Below are 20,550 nucleotides of genomic sequence, written 5' to 3'. Positions count from 1 at the left end.
GCGCATCTGCGCTTTTGAGGTCCGTATCTGCGGTGGAAAGCTTATTTCAATATTTCGCTTCTGCGATTGAAGCTCCGCATCTGCGGAGACGCACCTGCTCTGATTCTTCCGCAGGTGCAGAAGTCGGGCATCAGACCTGGGTAAATTTGACATTTCATAAGTTCTCAACCAAAAAACCATTTTTATACTCATTCAAGCAGATCTTTGGGAGATCTTTGGCTTATTTTCAGTTCTTAGGGCTAGAGAGAATAAGGTTGGAAGTTAGGGCTTGACACACACACTTTGGTCTTGAAGATTTGAAGCTTGTGGTTAAGATTTCTTTACACATTTATGTTTATTTATTCATTTCTTGCTTTGTATTGCATATCTAAGTGTGTAGTATTTTATCTTGAATCTTGTTTATGGAAATATTCATGTTTAAAGTGTGGATTAAATACCTTGTTGTGCTTATGTATTGAATGATTTTATCCTTTTATGAAGTGAGTTATTGTTAGTTTAATTATTCTTGTTCTTTAATGTTTCCAAAGGGATTATCTAACTCTAGGACTCGCCCATTAACTCCGAATTAATTTTGGAAAAGATAATTTGGGGTTGGGAGAGATTAATTAACAAGAACTTGAGGCTTTAACCCTCATTTTATAGATTCTACCTAGGAATAGGATTGAACTACTTGTAGCCATTCCGAGTGTGCTTATTCTCTTAATCGGGTTAGGAATAATTTAATTAGGAAGTCTTGTTATTCTTCGGAAGAAGCTAATTAAGAATTATTATCCGTGGCTAATTAACATAAACTCGCTCATATTTGTAAAATCGTGAAATACATTGGATCGTTACTTGAGTGTAATTCCTGATGCATCCATACTTGTAGTCATTGATCATTTTACTTGCTTTCTAGGTTAGTTTACATTTCCGCATGTAGATATAAAACATTTTCTAAACCAAATTCTTCGTGTTTGGCATTGCACGATAAGTGATAATTTTCTTACATCCCGAATCGCCTACACACTGTTCTCTGTGGGATTCGACTCCGACTCGTAGTTGGGTAAATTATATTGCATGCGACCCTGTCCATTTACTTTTTATTAGTGGATTTGGACGTCACCAAAATTGGTACTGTTGCCGGGGAACAATTTGGCATAATTTAGGTTGTTTGAGAAATAAGCGAAAGTGCTTTGGTCCAAACTTGTGAATATTTGTTTAATTATTTTTCTTACCTTGGTCTATTTTTATTGTTTGTTTCTTGTTTATTTTCTTGGTTTTGAAAAATGGCATCATATCATGAAAATTGGTCGGATGGTAGTTGTTCATACTTTGATGACCCTTGTCCATATTGTGGAGGACCACACTCGCGGCAAAATTGTTTAAATTCTCCCGGGGGTTGATTGTGCGCAAAATCTCAAACCCATGAGTGGAGTATTTGTGATAAGTGAAGTTTTCAAAATGATCATTGGGATGATTGTGCTTATTTGTCCTTCCCTTCCCCAAGTCCCTGCTATGATGATTCTACTTTTTGTGATGAAAATTATAGGGCTTCGAAAATGGAAGAAGTTGAGCATGGCCAAAATGGAGAGTTCAAGCTCATGTTGGAGTGTCTACTTGAAGGAGGAAACAATGAACAAAGTGCCTTGGAGGAGCTTTTGGAAAATAGTCTCCAAAATGACTTGGCACTTGAAAGGTTGCATTCACAAATGGGAGAGTTGCTTGAAACTTTAGAGGTCCAAAAAACCTCAGAAGTTAATGAGAGCAAAGAAGTTTTCTTAGATGTGGAAGTCGAAAATCCTTCCTTGGCACTTGATATGCAAAATCAAGAAGAACTCTCAAATGCTCAAAATGAGAAAATGATACTCATGTTGGAGACCATTCTTGAAAATGAGGAGAAGCACAACTTTGCACTCGAGGACTTGAAACAAGGCTTGTCTTACAATGATGAACATATTCGCACTTTGGAGGATCAAATGCAAATATTGGTTGAGGCTCACTATGCCTACCAACTTGAGAGTGTGGAAGGAAGCGAAGAAGAGTCCAATTCCGAGGAAGAAAGTGAGCTTTACTTTGAGGATTCAAAAATTGAACATCCGCCAACTGACCCCATGAGTATTAGTGATGCCGAGAAAAATATGGAATTAGAGCCAACCAGTGCAAATGGAAAACTGGTTGAAAGTGACTCTAGTTCGGGGGAAAAAAGGATGTCAAAGTCCAAGAACAATTGCAAGTTGGAGGTTTGAAGTCACATTCCAAGCATTTTTCAACATTGGAATTGTGTGGTGATATGGGAATTGAACTACACGAGTTAATGAGGGATTGCGAGGAGAAAAGTCAACAACCATACATCTTATAATTTGAGGGAACAAGAAGGCAAAATGACATTCCTCACTTGAAAGCCAAGACGTGCAAAATGAAAAATTTAAGGCTTGGCTTGATCATCAACTTACCACCCCGCATTGCTCGTGGTCACAAGCTTGATTCCAAGCTAGGTGCCCATTTCATATCATCCAAATGGCGAGAAAAGTGATAAAATTGAGTTGTGTCGTGCCACGACGTTAAATGCGGCGCTTGGTGGGAGGCAACCCATCATTTTTCAAAAAATTTAGTGATTTTTAAAATTTACTTTTTTTAGAATAGCTTAGAATATTATTTTTGACTAATCTGCCAAGTTTTAGATTTTTTGGAGTTGATTTGGGCAGGTCGGAGTGGTCTGGAGGGTCAAAACCAGTAGCTGCAGAATCTGTGCAAAAATTTTCTGGTGTAACCGCATCTGCGGATTTTCGATCGCAGATGCTCTCTCGCAGAAGCGTGAAATAAACCGCAGAAGCGTAAATCTTCGCAGAAGTGACACACTGGCTGCATAAGCGACGACACAGATGCGGCAAACACACCGCAGATGCAGAAATCGAGCAGGTCTTAAATTTAAAAATATTTAGAAGCCTCATTTGCCCAGGTAATCTTTTCATACTGTTTCCCCCAGCCCTAAAACTCCCCCATCTCTAACACACTCCGAATCATCCAACGTTTGTGAATTCTACTACACTTGACTCAGGTAATTCCCTCTTAATCCTCATCTATTTCTCTTCTCTTTTCTTTCTTTCTCTCTTCTTCTTCATTGCCAACAACCCACATTTGTTTTGTTTTATTTTATTTGATGTTTTCATTTTTTTCGATTTCATGGTTGTTAGTGTTAGGAAGTGAGGAACATTAGTTGAGAGATTCATGTGTGTGCTGCTTTTGTTGAAATAAATGTGTGGGAAATCTTAGTACCCAATTTGTATAAAGAAGAGCTCTTTTTCAAGTGCTTGCAAGATGTTCAACAAATTGTTTAAAAGAAAATCTCTTGCTAAACACCGTAAAATCAGTCTCAATAGAATTATAATCTCATGTACTGCACTAATTTAGAAGTCTTGAGTATAAATTAGGTGTCAAAATTGGATTTGAGAACCAAAAATTAAAAAACAATTTGGGCAGTTGAAGAACTTGACGAAATCAGCAGATGCGGTTAAATTTTCGCAGATGCGATATCGCACATGCGATTAAATTTTCGCATATGCGATTTCTGAAAATATGGGGCAAAACCGCAGATGCGGTCGAATTTTCATAGAAGCGAAACCGCTTCTGTGGTCACAGTTCCACAGATACGAAAGCTGGGCAGAAATGCAAATTTCAGTGGCTTTGCAACAGTGCCTTCCCGGGACCGTTCAACCTGATTTTTTGGCTTAATTGCAGTGTTTTTGAATTGCTTAACATGATTATATTACCCGACTAACTTTGTTTTGATTTTATGTAGGTGCTTCGAGTTAAAATGGACCCAAACATGAGCGGAAAATAACATGAAATTGAAGAAAAAGTTGAGGAACCATATGATGAATCACGCTTCATGTTAGCTGCATGTGAGCGTCGATATTTGCACGACATCGTCAATAAAAGGATAGTGCTTGAAAAGGGCATCAATGAAGAAAAATTGGCCGAGAAGCTCCCAGATTTCCATGTCCGTCTCCATACATCCGGATGGTCATGCTTCATTCCCACTCCATGCAAAGCTAATGAGGAGTGGGTTCGTGAATTCTATGCCAACCTTAGGCGCACAGATTTTGCCAGCCCACAAATCGTCATCAGAGGAAAATTGGTGAGGTTTGGATAGAACAAATAAATGACACTCTTGGGATTCCCAACTATCCAATGGAGCCGGTGCAAGAGAAAGATCATTGTGAAAATGGGGAATGGCTTCTCTCCAAACTCTACCCTCCTAGCTTGAGAGACAAATGGGGTAACAGGAGAAAGGGGTTAAAATCAATTGACTTCACTACTGAAGTGAAAATGTGGTTGTACATCCTTTGCAATAGGGTGTCTCCTTGTGGAAACGTCTCAGATGTCTCCTACACCAGGGCATTGATCATTGCATGCATCCTGGATGACATTCCTTTGAATGTCGGGTACTATATCCTACGGGAGATGAGGGAGTATTTGCGAGACAAGGATGTAGGGATGATGTTCCCTTTATTGATCACATAGCTATGCATTAGAGTACAGGTTGATGTGCGCAGCACCGATCGGTGGCTACCAGCTGATAAGCCTTTTCATCCACTGAGAGTGACAGGAGAGGGAAGTGCAGTCAAGAGCAAGAAGAGGAAAGTCACCACCACGACTGTTGGTTTAGAGTCATCTTCACAGGCAACTGCGCCTGAGGGACCATTCGGGGTGCTAAACTCCGAGCTTGCATCTATTCGGGAGTTAGTATCACAGCTTCCGAGTGGGCCTTCATCCTCCTAGGACAAAGAAAGAAAGAAATCAGGCGTCCACTTGGAGAACAAGGACAAAGAAAGAAAGAAATCAGGTGTCCACCTGGAGAACAAGGACAAAGAAAGAAAGAAATCAGGCGTCCACCTGGAGAACAAGGACAAAGAAAAGAAGAAATCAGGCGTCCACCTGGAGAACAAGGACAAAGAAAGAAAGAAATCAGGCGTCCACCTGGAGAACAAGGACAAATAAAAGAAGAAATCAGGCGTCCACCTGGAGAACAAGGACAAAGAAAGAAAGAAATCAGGTGTCCACCTGGAGAACAAGGACAAAGAAAGAAAGAAATCAGGCGTCCACCTGGAGAACAAGGACAAATAAAGAAAGAAATCAGGCGTCCACCTGGAGAACAAGGACAAAGAAAGAAAGAAATCAGGCGTCCACCTGGAGAACAAGGACAAAGAAAGGAAGAAATCAGGCGTCCACCTGGAGAACAAGGACAAAGAAAGGTAGAAATTAGGCGTCCACCTGGAGAACAAGGACAAAGAAAGGAAGAAATCAGGCGTCCACCTGGAGAACAAGGACAAAGAAAGAAGAAATTCAGGCGTCCACCTGGAGAACAAGGACAAAGAAAAGAAGAAATCAGGCGTCCACCTGGAAAACAAGGACAAAGAAAGGAAGAAATCAGGCGTCCACCTGGAGAACAAGGACAAAGAAAGGAAGAAATCAGGCGTCCACCTGGAGAACAAGGACAAAGAAAAGAAGAAATCAAGCGTCCACCTGGAGAACAAGGACAAAGAAAGGAAGAAATCAGGCGTCCACCTGGAGAACAAGGACAAAGAAAGGAAGAAATCAGGCGTCCACCTGGAGAACAAGGACAAAGAAAGGAAGAAATCAGGCGTCCACCTGGAGAACAAGGACAAAGAAAGGAAGAAATCAGGCGTCCACCTGGAGAACAAGGACAAAGAAAGGAAGAAATCAGGCGTCCACCTGGAGAACAAGGACAAAAAAGGAAGAAATCAGGCGTCCACCTGGAGAACAAGGACAAAGAAAGAAAGAAATCAGGCGTCCACCTGGAGAACAAGGACAAAGAAAGGAAGAAATCAGGCGTCCACCTGGAGAACAAGGACAAAGAAAGGAAGAAATCAGGCGTCCACCTGGAGAACAAGGACAAAGAAAGGAAGAAATCAGGCGTCCACCTGGAGAACAAGGACAAAGAAAGAAAGAAATCAGGCGTCCACCTGGAGAACAAGGACAAAGAAAGGAAGAAATCAGGTGCCCACCTGGAGAACAAGGACAAAGAAAGGAAGAAATCAGGCGTCCACTTGGAGAACAAGGACAAAGAAAAGAAGAAATCAGGCGTCCTCCTGGAGAACAAGGACAAAGAAAGGAAGAAATCAGGCGTCCACCTGGAGAACAAGGACAAAGAAAGGAAGAAATCAGGCGTCCACCTGGAGAACAAGGACAAAGAAAGGAAGAAATCAGGCGTCCACCTGGAGAACAAGGACAAAGAAAGGAAGAAATCAGGCGTCCACCTGGAGAACAAGGACAAAGAAAAGAAGAAATCAGGCGTCCACCTGGAGAACAAGGACAAAGAAAGGAAGAAATCAGGCGTCCACCTGGAGAACAAGGACAAAGAAAGGAAGAAATCAGGCGCCCACCTGGAGAACAAGGACAAAGAAAAGAAGAAATCAGGCGTCCACCTGGAGAACAAGGACAAAGAAAGGAAGCAATCAGGCGTCCACCTAGAAAACAAGGACAAAGAAAAGAAGAAAAATCAGGCGTCCACCTGGAGAACAAGGACAAAGATAGGAAGAAATCAGGCGTCCACTGGAGAACAAGGACAAAGAAAAGAAGAAATCAGACGTCCACCTGGAGATCAAGGACAAAGAAAGGAAGCAATCGGGCGTCCACCTGGAGAACAAGGACAAAGAAAGGAAGCAATCAGGCGTCCACCTAGCGAACAAGGACAAAGAAAAGAAGAAATCAGGCGTCCACCTGGAGAACAAGGACAAAGAAAGGAAGAAATCAGGCGTCCACCTGGAGAACAAGGACAAAGAAAGGAAGCAACCAGGCGCCCACCTGTATAATGAGAGGCATACATTTCAGTCCTTTCATTTCAAGTGTTGAAGTTGGGAGCCCGCCCATAGAACAGAGGCATACATTTCAGTCTTTTCATTACAAGTGTTGAAACAGGAGCCCTCCTGTATAACGAGAGGAATACATTTCAGTCTTTACAAAAAAAATCGAAAAGAAGAAAAAGAAAAAGAAAAAAAAAATCCAAAGTACAGAAGGCGAGAACATATGTGGTCTGTTCAAGAACTAGCGTCTACAACTAGCAAGTATCAGGGTTCAAATCCAAAGTCTGCATGAAGCACCATTCAAGACTCAAGATCAAGTTTCAGAAGACTTAAAGATAGGAATCCTTGTAACTAGTAGCTGATAGGCTTAGTTAGTCTTTTTCAGTTTTCATTTTTGATGTAATGACAGGACCACGGACCGGAACCTCAACGGAACGGCCCCTCGATCGGCTCTTCACCTCGGTACACTCCACCATCTCTCTCATTTCCGAACTACACGTGGCCTGATTCCTGTATAAGCAAGGATATGTAGGCAGCTCAGATGCCAGGGCTCGGTCACATTCCCTTCCTTTCCTTAGTGTAGTCCGTCCAAGTAATGGTCGGGTCAAAAACATGTCTAGTCGTTCTTTGTCAGGAAAACTCTTCGTGTTTCCAGTCAAAGAGGGGTAGCTGTAGACACCTGATTTTTGACCCTCCCCGAGAATTTTCACATTTTTAGCATAAATAAGTAATTTAGGTCTAATATACATATTTTGACTATTTTTGCTTTATTTCGTTGCAAAAAGAAAAATTACAAAAATATATATATATAAATTTTTAGTTTATGTATTTCTCATAAACTTGAAAAATACAAAAAAATAGTACCTTATTTTGTATTTTATATAATTTCGAAAATTACCAAAAAATATAGTTCTATTAATGTTTTGTAGTCATTTTAATACAAAAAATATTATTACTTTATATTTTATCTTTATATAAAAACAAAAATTACAAAAAATAGTTCTATTAATATTTTGTAGCTATTTTAATCTTGAAAAAATATTAAAAAAGATATAGTTGTTTTAAATATTAGTCTTATTTTTGGTAGTTATTTTGCTTACATATGATTAATTGAGCAACGTCGTGTTCTTATTCTCGGGTCCGGGCAAAAGAATAATATTCGGGTTCAAACTACCCGGTTTCGGGCCAAATTTTCGGACCTAGCCCACAATAATCCGAGTCCACCACACGTGGGGGATACGCGTGGGGAACACGGACGGAACACGACACACGGGGAACCCCACCACGCGTGGGGGACACAAGTCTTGAACCCCACCACGCGTGGGGCTCATTTTTCTTGGCATTGGGTATCAAATACACGGGCAAACACAGAAGGAGGAGGGGACTTTAAAATTTTTTTGGAGAGGGGACTGTTCACTCATCTTCCTCCTTTGGAAGAACCAGAAACGAACCTAACGAAACCCTACTGTCCAAAAAGCTACCGTCCGCAACCCCCCTCGTCGGAGCTCTTGCTCTAGTCCGTCACCTTCCCATCGTGACCCATCTCCGAGCTCCAGCCATTAACCACTGCCCGTCGACCCTACGTCCAAATGCCATAACCATTGTCATCACTTTCTTCGGCATTCAGCTCGTCGACTCTACTGTTGCGTCGCCAGTCGAGCAGCAGCTGTTGCTGATTTGCCGAGCAGTTGTGGCCACATTTCTTCTCCTTCGTCGACCACTGGCCAAACGACCCTCCATAGCTCCCCTTTCCTCACCTCCAACGACCCCTTCTGTTGCAGCTTCACGCACCAGTTGCTGCGTCGAAAAAATACAGCAACTGTTGCTACGTCGCTGCGTTGCCGAGCAGCTGTCGCCGCACTTCTTCGCCAACGACCCCTTTCGCTTCATATTCACATACCAGTTGCTGCGTAAATAAGAAAAAACAGCAGCAACCAACCCCTCGGGTCGTTGACAGTCTTGGTCCGATTTTTCTGTTTTCCGTTGAGGTCGTTTTTGTTCGTCGAGATCCGGTACGTCGAGGTTGTTCGTGGAGGTCGATGTAGAGGGTTGGTACATGGCTCTATCCGTTTCTGTTTGTTCAGGTTAGTAAACCTCAAGTATTAGATAAGGAAACGTTACGTTAAATGTTCGAAGATGCAATATAGTAATTGGTATGATAATTTTCTGATTATGTTTTCACCGTATGCATTTTGTTCATTCGTCGTTATGTTATTCTTGTTTATTTGATGTCATTTAATTAAGTTGGGTTAGTTGTTCTATGACACAAGTTTGACGTTAATTTGTTCGTCTCTTCCCTCGCTTAGTTCATTCGGACAAAACTAGCATTAGTACTTGTTGTTACTACTTCCGAAACACTCCTTCGCTAAACTCATTTTATTAAATTTCTGACGAATAATGAGATTTTAGTTGTAAAGGGGCTGTAAGGTTTAGTATTGTTAAAGGCATAAAAAATGGCATCCTTTTAAAAAATAAAAATAAATAAACAAAAAAAACGAGACAAGCTTCGTCAAAATAAAAATGTACAGATTGCGGAGCCCTCACAAAATATATGTGTTAAATATTTAGATTCCGGGACGGGCCGTTTAGCAAATTTCACGGCCCTACCCAAAATCATAATGCGCTGGTTGCTTTAGGCGCGCCTTTAATAATTTATTCTCCCTAACTCGGGTGCACATTTATGTGACCCAAATCCAAATCTCAGCGGAGTTGAAATGGGTCTCTAAATCGCGGGTACATTGATTGTAACGTGGTTCGAGATGCATGTCCACGACGTTGCAAATTCCTTTAAAAAATAAGAATGAGATGAGCCTCGCCGAATAAAAATACAAATTGCGGGGCCCTCAGTAAATACTTGTATTACTTAGAATTCAGGAGGGCCGTTTAGCGAATTTCACGGCCTCCCTAAAATAATAACACGATAGTCTCTTTAGGTGCGTGTTTAATAATCTACTTTCTTAAACCTGGGTGTGCATTTCATGCGACCCAAATCCAAATCCCAAAACGTCAAATAAAATATGTTCCGAATTGTGGGTGCATTTCATGTAACGCAGTCCAAAGACATGTTTTAAGCGATGTTCACATTCTTAATAATAATAATTATGAAAGCGGTAAAAAGTTAAAATTGGCACATCAGTTCACAATTGTATAAAAATCAGATAAATAAGCCGAATATGACAGTTGAGCGACCGTGCTAGAACCAGGGAACTCGGGAATGCCTAACACCTTCTCCCGGGTTAACAGAATTCCTTATCCGGATTTCTTGTACGCAGACTGTAATATGGAGTCATTCTTTTCCTCGATTCGGGATTAAAATTGGTGACTTGGGACACCCTAAATCTCCCAAGTGGCGACTCTGAAATAAATAAACCAATCCCGTTTCGATTGTCCTTTAACTGGAAAAACTCCCTTGTCCCCTCTCGGGTGCGGAAAAAGGAGGTGTGACACCAACATGTGGGGAACTTGAGGTTTTTGAAAATACTATCTCAAATGTTGAACGGAGAAATAAATATCAGACCTAGTATGTTGCAAGAAGTTGAGCTTTCCAATCAATCTCCTATATAGGCTAGGATCAGAAACAGGCTCCCCCATGTCTAACACCAGCTTCATAGAAGGATCTAAAGGGGTCATAACATGAGAGAAGTATTGACAATTAAACTTAGCCAAGAGGTCAGAAGTGTACTCGTGTTGGCTCATCACATAACCTTGAAGAATAAGAGAGATTTCCAATCCCAAAAAATAGTGAACTGAGCCCAGGTCTTTAATTTTGAATTGGTCATCCAAGAAAGACTTCAAAGAGTTCATCTCAACAACATCATTACCAGCAAGAAAGATGTCATCAACATAGATAGCCAAGACAATTAGAGAATCAAAGGAGACCTTAGTGAATAAGGAATAATCATTCATGTTGGAAATGTAGCCTCTGGATTGCAAGGCTTCAGACAGTTTTTAAAACTGCTGTCTAGAAGCTTGCCTAAGGTCATAGAGGGGCTTCTTGAGTTTGCAAACCAGGGGAGGAGAGGAAAAAGGAGCAGACACATCAAGACCAGGTGGAACCTTCATATAAAGTTCCTCATGGAGATCCCCATAAAGGAAGGTATTGTTCATATCATGTTGGAACACAGTCCAGCCCCACTTAGCAGCCAAAGTGAGTAAGCATTTTATGGTGATTAACTTGACAATAGGGGAAAAAGTTTCAATAAAGTCAATGCCTTCCTTTTGGGTGTCACTTCTAATGACAAGCCTAGCCTTATATCTCTCAATAGAACCATCAGCCCTTTATTTGATTTTGTAAACCCACTTGCAAGGAATAACTTTCTTGTGAGAAGGTAAAAGGACTATATCCCAAGTCTAGTTTGCCTCAAGGGCTTGGAATTCCTTTATCATGGCCTCTTGCCAAGCAGGATGTGAGGCAGCCTACTGGTAGAACTGTGTCTCATGCATGTGTATGTCAACAGAAGAGACCGTGGAAGAGGAGGGAAGAGGATAAGAAGAAGAGACAGAGGAAAAGACATATTCTTTTAGATAGGAAGGTTGTTGGACTGTTCTAGTTGATTTTCTCTAAGGTGGAGGAGAAGAAATAATAGGAGAAGAATCAGATATAAGAGGAGGAGAAAAAGGTGAGGGAACAGGGGAATCTGGAGATGTGGACTCAGGAGTAGGAGAAGGTGAAGAGGAGGAGGATGTAGAATCTACAAAGTCTGAAATAGAGGAAGAGGGAAAGACAGAAGGATGATCAGACTTGTAGGGAAATATATTTTCATGAAAAACCACATCCCTAAAAAAGAAGATGGAATGAGTAGTGAGGTTAAGAAGTTTGTAACCCTTTTTACCAAAGGGTTACCCTAAAAATATAGAAGGAATAGCTCTAGCCTGGAATTTATCTCTGCCAAACTTAGGTGAAGTAGTAAAGCATAAACATCCAAAGGACTTTAAGGGATCATAAAGTGGAGGAAGACCATGAAGTTTTTCATAAGGAGAGACACCCTTCAAAACAACAGAAGAAAGTCTATTGATGAGATAAGTGGCGGTCAGAACACAGTCACCCTAATATTTGAGGGGAAGGTTAGACTGAAAAAGAAGAGCCCTGGAGATTTCCAATAGGTGTTTGTGTTTCCTTTCAACCACCCCATTTTATTGAGGGTTGTGAGGAATAGTGGTCTTATGGAGAATTCCTTGGCTGGAGAAGAACTTGGTGGCTTCAGAACTTCCACCAAGCTCAAAAGCATTGTCAGACCCAAAAGTTTGGACAGATGATTTAAAATGAACTTTAACCATGATAGTGAAATCTTTAAGAACAGAAAGAGCATTGATCTTACAAGAAAGGAGGTGAGTCCATGTGGCTCTAGTGTAATCATAAACCAAAGTTAAAAAATATCTGAAACCACTATAAGTTCTAGTGTTATATGGACCCCAAAAGTCAATGTGTACTAATTGAAAGGGAGCAGAAGAGTGTATAACACTCTCAGGAAAAGGGTAATCTCTATCGTCTTGCTAGAGGACAAACATGACACATGAAATTTTATTTGGAAGACACTTTATCAGACAAGAAAAGAATAGTTTTCATTCTATGATAAGGCATGTTCCCTAATCTTTGATGCCAAAACAAGTCCAATTTATTAAGGCAATGAATTTGATTACAGTCAGGAGTACCATTAACATGTGTAACAACATGACTGGACTTATCAGATACAATTGAAACAGAAGAAGGTAAATTATAGAAGTAGAAACAAAACTAGGTAAACTACTAGAAGAAACATTCAGAGAAGCAGATGGAACAGGAAAGAGACCACCATTTGGATAGAGGTAGTACAACCTGTCTGTAGCTTTACCAATTTCTAGTGGCCTCTTCAGAGAAGGGCCCTGTAAAGAACAAATTGTTTTGGTAAAAAGTGTTGAACAATCTAGATGACATATAAGCTGATGAACTGATATCAAATTGAAGTGAAACGATGGCACCAGAAGAACATAAAGTAACATAATATCATGTCTAAGATATAGAGATCCAGCTGATGCAACTTTAGCTTTATATCCATTAGGTAGAGTGACAAGGAAAGGCTTGATTAATGGTTGGACATTGAAAAGAAGATGTTTATGTGGAGTTATGTGATTTGTAGCCCCTGTATCTAAGATCCAAGGGTTGACACTTAATTGAGAGGATGCACACACATGAGAAAACCTCAGAATCTACATCATACTTTCTAAACAAACCTGTAAAGTGTGCAAAAGCAGATTGATCCACATTGGAGGCATCATTGTTTGACATCTGAACTTGTTGGAACAAGGTCAATAGGTGTTGATACTGCTCCTTGGTAAACCCATGGGCTGAAGAATCAGCATGCTGAGAAGTAGTAGTTACAGCAGTGGTGGATGGACTCTCAGTCTAGACACAAGAAACATATTTCTTACTCTTGGTAAACTTGAAATTAGTAGGGAACCCATGAAGTCTGTAGCACTTGTCTACAGTGCGGCCAGGCTTCTTGCAGTACTTGCAAGAGACATTTGGAGCAGCTTTCCTAGCCTCAAAATTCACCTTTTGAATAAAAGTCCTATTTGTGGTAGAGGCACTAAGAGACACCAAGAAAGAGGTGGCATCACCAGAGAAGTTAGGAGCAGCAGAGTGAGCTTCTCTTTGACTCTCATCTTGTTGTAAAAGACTATAGGCTTTGCTGATTGGTGGAAGATGATTCATTAACATGATGGCACTTTTAACAGTTGTGTAAGAGTCATTTAGACCATTGAGAAACTGAAATAACTGTTGGTCCTATATGAATTTAGGCAATGCACCACATGAACAAGTAGGACCTACATATGAAGAGCTCAACTCATCCCACAAACTCCTCATTTTGGTGAAGTAAGAAGCTATATCAGAGGAGCCTTGAGTAATAGAGCTGATTTCCCTTTGTATTTGAATGGATTTAGATCTGTTTGACTTACCAAACCTTTCATTTATGTCTTTCCAGACTTCCTTAGCAGTTTTAAAACACATTACACTAACAGTTATTTCTCTAGATACTGAGTTAGTTATCCAGGCTTTGACCATATCATTGCACCTTTCCCAATATAGGTAATAAGGAGATTCAGGAGTGGGTTGATTAACTCTGCCATCTAATAGGTTGAGTTGTTCTTTGCAGAAGGAGAAGTGAGCATACTGTTATGCCATAACACAAACCCACAACCACAGAATGGAACAGATACCAGTTGACTTCCAGGATTATCCGAGGGATGAATATAGAATGGATGCGAAGGATCCAAGGAAAACGGAACAAAATCTTTGGAAGTTGAAAAAGAGTTAACATCGTCTACAAAAGTAACCATTTTCAGCAGTAACTAAATCTAATACTAAGAAACTACAGTAGTATGTTGAAGTAATCAGAGATAAAAGTCAAATCATGTACATGCAATGAACATTAACATCAAAATTAACAAAGTTTGTGATTAGGAGTGACAGTGATACCGTCCTTCTTCTGAAAACCCGAAGAAGTGAGGTCTTGTTTAGCCATGAACCCTAGGTAGAGAAATCCAGCAGAAACTACCATGTAACTTGAAGATTAACCACGATTCTCGTAATAAAAGTCAAAAATATGCGAAGATTGAACGAAACCCCAAATTTCACGAACATATTCTGTAAACCGACGATCTGATACAATCCTTGATCATTTCAAACAAGGCTACGAAAAAAAAGTTGTAATGAGAGAAATGTATATTCTCGCTCTGATACCATGTTAAGTTCGAAGCTCAATAGCTATGACGGAAAGTAACAGAAGAAAAAAACCCCTAGAAAGGCTGAGAGAAGAAGATGAGTGAAATGAGTCGGTCAAATGTTAATTGACCGAAAACCTCATTTTATTATTGAGAAGTGTCTATTTATATTTACAAGTGTAAGAGACAAAAAATAAAATGTAAAATCTGAAAATCAAAATATAAGAAAATGTAAACTATAAAAGGGCCTTCTGCTTTCCCTTAGATGATTAGGCCTGTGACAGTTGGGCCTGAGCTGTATTTGGGCTAACACGTTATCCGTTCAAGCGGTAATACATCAAGAATTATCTGTGCTAAGCTAGTTAAGCATAAATAGAATAAACAACACTCGATCACATCCCTAACTGCCAAAATATAGTGTTTTACCATTTTTAGTGACTTCAAATAACATGTCGCAGTAGAATCTCAGAGGAGACACCCTCATGACATGACAAACATAATCGGTAAGGTGATATTGGAATAGCTACATGCAGGGGCGAATCCAGCCTTTTGGTACTAGGTTCATCTTAACCCAATCTTTCTTTACGGAACAAATATTCAAGTGTAAAAATTTCGATAAAATTGCAACAAATAGTTGATATGAATCCATAACTTTAAAAATATATATAATAAATTCAATGCTAAAACCTTAAAGGGTGAACCTATATATTTTAGATCCCGGATCCGCTTTTGGGTGCAAGCAGAACATAAACATAGTAAATTATTGATTGCATTTGTTGTAACTTCTAAGGAGACCAATTCCTAGGTGTAACTTTTCACAAAAGTCAAAAAACAGTCAAAGTATTACGAATCCAAAATTCACAACCAAATACATAAACAACAAGATTGATATATTGATATCAAGAATAAAGAAATTATACTGAAAAACAACAATATATGAGGATAGTAACAGAAAGAAAGACTAGGGGAAGAGACAGAGCCAAAGAGAGATATAATAGACGAGGGAGAGATACCAGGAGAGGGACTTTCCAAACAACAATTCGCATAACCTATCCCTGCTAACCCTAGTCACTCTTAACCAATTCCTAATTACACCTCCTGGGCCTAGATCACAAATTAACCTTTTTGAAGGTCTTATGGCCCTTTGGCTTCTTCTCAACCCAATAGCTTCTTGGAGACATCATTGCTAGGTTGGGATTGATTCATAAATCATAACAATACTTCCGTTTTCAATAAGAACCTTGTCCTCAACGTTCAATTAGAGCAACAATGCTATTATAGGGGAGAAGCTGTGAAGACCCAATTGTGTGTCAGGTAGAAAGATAAATAACAAATTATTTTGACATAAGTTGTAAATCTCTTCAACAACAAACTTTCCTTTAATAACATAATATATTACATGAGCCAATTCAGTGAGGGCATAATCTTGTTTTTCTCCAAGTTCAAGCCAAACAACCGAGCTATGAATTCCTTCCTAGTGTGTTTAACAGGCACTCTTGACACCAAGAATTCCAAAACCTTTGCTTCTAATTGTTGATGCTCGTGGTTACTCCGCATCCCTTGCAGTTCACCAGCCTTGCCATGCCACTTAGTACCCATATAAAAATTCTCTGATGAAAATACAAAAATAGCCAATACATATTTTAAATAGAGTGTCATGACACTATAATACCTTGCTCCAAGCCTTTCTAAAAGGAGTTCCGATTCTCCAATCTTTGACTATACAATGAGACACAATCTAACATATAATCTAATATCAAAATACTCTCTGACAAGATCTAAGTCTTAACACTCCCCCTCAGCTAGAGCGTACATGTCATATGCTCCAAGCTTGCTACAAATGTATTCAATTCGAGCCCCTTTAAGGGATTAGTAAGAACATCTGCCAATTGGTCATTTGAACCAACGAAGCTCGTGATAATACATCCGAACTGGATCTTCTGTCTAATAAAATGACAATTCACCTCTATACGTTTCGTTCTTTTATGAAAAACTGGATTTGAAGCAATATGAAGGGCAGCCTGATTGTTGCATATAAGCTCCATCTGTTTGAACTAAACACATTGTAACTCTTGGAGGAGTTGTTTCAACTAAATAAGCTCGCATGTAGCAAGGGTCATAGCTCGATATTCTGCTTCTGCACTAGATCCGACACCAACATCTTGCTTTTTGCTTTTCCAAGAAATTAAATTTCCCTGAATCATGATACAGTACCCAGAAGTGGAGCATCTATTAAACATAGAACTTGCCCAATCAGCATCAGAATATCCAACAATGTTTGTGTGACTTTTGCCTTCATATAATAGTCCCTTTCCTAGAGCTTTTTGATGTATCTTAAAATGTGAATTACTGCATCATAATGACCTTTACATAGAGCTTGGAGAAACTGACTAACCATACTTACTCAAATGAAATATCAGGTTGTGTGATAGTATGATAATTCATTTTACCGACCAGTCTTCAATATCTGCCAAGATCTTTTAATGGCTCCCCCTGTCTAGGGACGAGTTTGACATTTGGATCCATATGAGCGTCAATAGGTTTGGTGTTTAACATGCATGTTTCCTCAAGTATGTCCAAAGCATATTTTCTTTGTGAGATAGCAATACCAGTCTGGGATTGTGCTACCTCGATTCCCAAAAAATACTTTAACTTCCCCAAGTCCTTGGTTTGAAAGTGGTTGAATAGATGATATTTTAGCTCAGATATTCCTTCTTGATCATTTTCAGTTATGACTATGTCATCAACATAAACAATCATATAAATGTTCTTTTCTGGACCATTATGTCAATAGAAATCGGAGTGATCCGCTTCACTTCGAGACATCCCAAATCTACCAAACCATACTCTCGGAAATTGCTTAAGGCCATATAGTGAACGTTTCAGACGGCATAGTAAGTTTGACTCCCCCTGAGCAACAAACCCAGGAGGTTGCTCCATATAACATTCCTCAGCAGGCTCACCATGTAAGAAAGCATTTTTATTATCTAGTTGACGAAGCGGCCAATGGTGCATTGCTGCTAAGGAGATAAGTAGTCGGACAGATGCAATCTTGCCAAATGCAGAGAATGTGTCACCATAGTCAAGACCATAAATTTGGGTGTATCCTTTAGCAACAAGGTGAGCTTTTAGCCGATCAATTGTTCCATTTTAACCCACCTTTATTGCTGTATAGATCCATCGAAATCCAATGGTAGATTTTCCCTCAAGTAACTGGACCATTTCCCAAGTGTTATTTATCTCTAGAGGAGTCATTTCTTCTATCATAGCACCTTTCCACCCTGAATGTTCCAATGTTTCGCCAACAGTCTTTAGTATAGGTACATTAAATAAGGCAAATAAAAAGGTATAATATAATAGGGACAATCGATGATAACTTAAGAAGTTAAATTGTACAGGTTTTTGAGTCGTATAAATACATTTGCGTATGTGTCACGACCCAAAAATCACTCCGAAGGAGTCGTGATGGCACCTAGTCTCTAAACCAGGTAAGCCTAACATTAACTGTGAGGTCTGCAAACGTAGCAGCAGGTTACCGTGAGTCTCCACCACGACGACCCACACAACTACTATCGATCAATACCTAGATCTATACATAAAAATATACAAAAGTGTAGTATGAGCACACCACGACAGTGCCTAGTAAATATCAAGACTAACCTCAGTGGGGTAGTGACGAGGAACAGTCAAAACACCTACTGGTCAACTGAAATGAACAGGATATGATAATAAAATATCAAGATAAAGATAACGAGGTAATATCAACAATGGAGAGAAATTAAAATACAAACAATAGGGATAATAAAGGGAGAACACGGGTAGTAACAAACGATAAACAAGTAAATCGGATAACCAAGTAAATCAACACTGACATGATAGGGACAGATACAAGAAAGAATGTATTCAAATAAAGAAGGTAATGTCAGCTCAATCAATCACATCATATCTAATACACAATCCCGACCATCTCAATCCTCAGTTTCTCATAACATAATCTCAACTTCCGAACCTTCAGCACACATGGCACCTTGTTCCCACATATTTTCATCTCACTTTTAACGACAAATCCACATGTTATACAATACATAATGTTCGTACAAATACACTCAAGATGTTCAGGAAGTTTCATTTACATAATATAAAGTAAATTACAATTTCTAAACTAATTAGGAAAATCGGCAAGAAAAGATGAAGTTATTTTTAGAAATCATTTGAGTAAAGAAAGTACCCCTTTTAATTAAAATACAAAATCGGATGAATTATTACTTTTAACATGGGAGTTAATAACTTAAAAATTAGTAAAAATTCCTTTTTATGTAAAATACACCCTCAGACGGTTTAAGGGAATATAATTGAGAAACTAATTGAATTAAAGATGTAACAATTATTGAAGTCTGAAGTATCGAAATGTATATATATAAATACGGCGAGGTATTGAAAATACTGTAGGTTCCAACAAAAAGAATCACAACAATAAAGGAATTGAAACAGTTAAAACACTTGAATTGATAAAAACATATAAACACAGCAAACGGAAAGTGCACGGGATCACTTTCGTGCTTTAACTCTCGATCCTCACCATGCAATCAATAATAGAAATGTGCATAGCATCACCCTTCGTGCTTTATCACTCTTCCTCACCATATGAATCATATAAATGTGCACGGCATCACCCTTCGTTTTTTATCACTATTCCTCACCATATGAATAGTTAAAATGTGCACGACATCACCCTTCGTGCTTTATCACTCTTCCTCACCACATGAATAGTATAAATGTGCACGACATCACCTTTCGTGCTTTATCACTATTCCTCACCATATGAATAGTATAAATGTAAATGTGCACGGCATCACCCTTCGTGCTTTATCACTCTTTCCTCCCCCAAATAGTAGAAACAACAAAATCCCGGCAAGGGAATCAACAATAACCAATCTCGTTCCAACAATTAACTTTACAAAATGAATCCCAACTTGAGTCAATACTCAACAACGGTCAAATACTAAGGAAATACCATAAGCCTGGTCCAACATGAATACTCATTAAATCAAGCATGAATAGTACATAATAAGGATTACGGAAAAACCAAGAAACACACTAACCTTAACAAAACAACAAGACTAATAAGTACGTGATAACTACACCGGTAACCACAACAATTGGACGAAGTCATAGGGGAGCTCACAATTAAGAAGTATCAAAATAATAAGGAAGGCAATCACTTCAATTAAGACAATTAGGGGTCAAGTAACACGTAGGAATTAGAGGAAAGCTAGCAACATTATATGGAGCATATAGAGGTAATTTAAGTAATTAGAAAACTCAAATCCTAAGGGGAAGTACCCCACACAAGGTTAGACAAGATAATTACGTCAAAGACGACAAACCGATATTCTAAAATACACTTCTCGGGTGAAAAGACTTCCGGACGGCTCAAATCTAACCAAATTAACTTCAAAGCACAAATAAAACTCATAAGAAATTATTCCGGATCATAAAGTCTCAATCTTTAACAAAATCCAAAAATCGGTCCAAAAGTCGACCCCGAGGCCCGTACCTCGGAACCCGACAAATTTTACAAAAACTGAATACTCATTCCAATGTGAGTTCAACCACATAAAATTTATTAAATTCCGATACCATTTGGCCCCTCAAATCATGATTTTTTATTTTAGGAATTTTCTTCAAAAACTAACATTTTTCTCAACCCAAATTACAAATTAAATGATTAAAATGAAGACCAAATCATGGAATATAATCAATTCTAGGTGAAGAACACTTACCTAATCAATTTTCTTGAAAACCCCACAAAACATTGCTCAAAACCGAACTCCATAAGTCAAAATATGATAAAAATGGCCTAATCCTCGATTTGGAAAACTTATATTCTGCCCAGATGTTAAAGCAGCGAACGCGGAGAAGGGCTCGCGTTCGCAAATAAGAAAAGAATGAGGCTCCCAAAAAGTCCCTACGCGAACATGAGTGAAGGGACGCGAGCGTGAAGAGTAAGAAATAGAAGCTACGCGAACGCAGGAAAATGACG

General features: G+C 39.2%; 1 protein-coding gene across 1 annotated transcript; it reads right to left on the bottom strand.

The window, feature by feature from the left end:
- Positions 1-16,597: 16,597 nt before the first annotated feature.
- LOC138879358 (uncharacterized mitochondrial protein AtMg00810-like) lies at positions 16,598-17,762 on the bottom strand. The gene is made up of 3 exons (XM_070158969.1): positions 17,667-17,762; positions 17,431-17,558; positions 16,598-16,856 (listed from the first exon to the last, which is right to left on the bottom strand). Exons 1-3 carry the CDS (start codon positions 17,760-17,762, stop codon positions 16,598-16,600), a joined length of 483 nt encoding a protein of 160 aa, XP_070015070.1.
- Between the last annotated feature and the right edge of the window lie 2,788 nt (positions 17,763-20,550).

The sequence above is a fragment of the Nicotiana sylvestris genome, chromosome 10 (assembly GCF_000393655.2).
Source record: "Nicotiana sylvestris chromosome 10, ASM39365v2, whole genome shotgun sequence".
NCBI classification, from domain to species: domain Eukaryota; kingdom Viridiplantae; phylum Streptophyta; class Magnoliopsida; order Solanales; family Solanaceae; genus Nicotiana; species Nicotiana sylvestris.
This window is presented reverse-complemented; position numbering and strand designations above follow the sequence as displayed.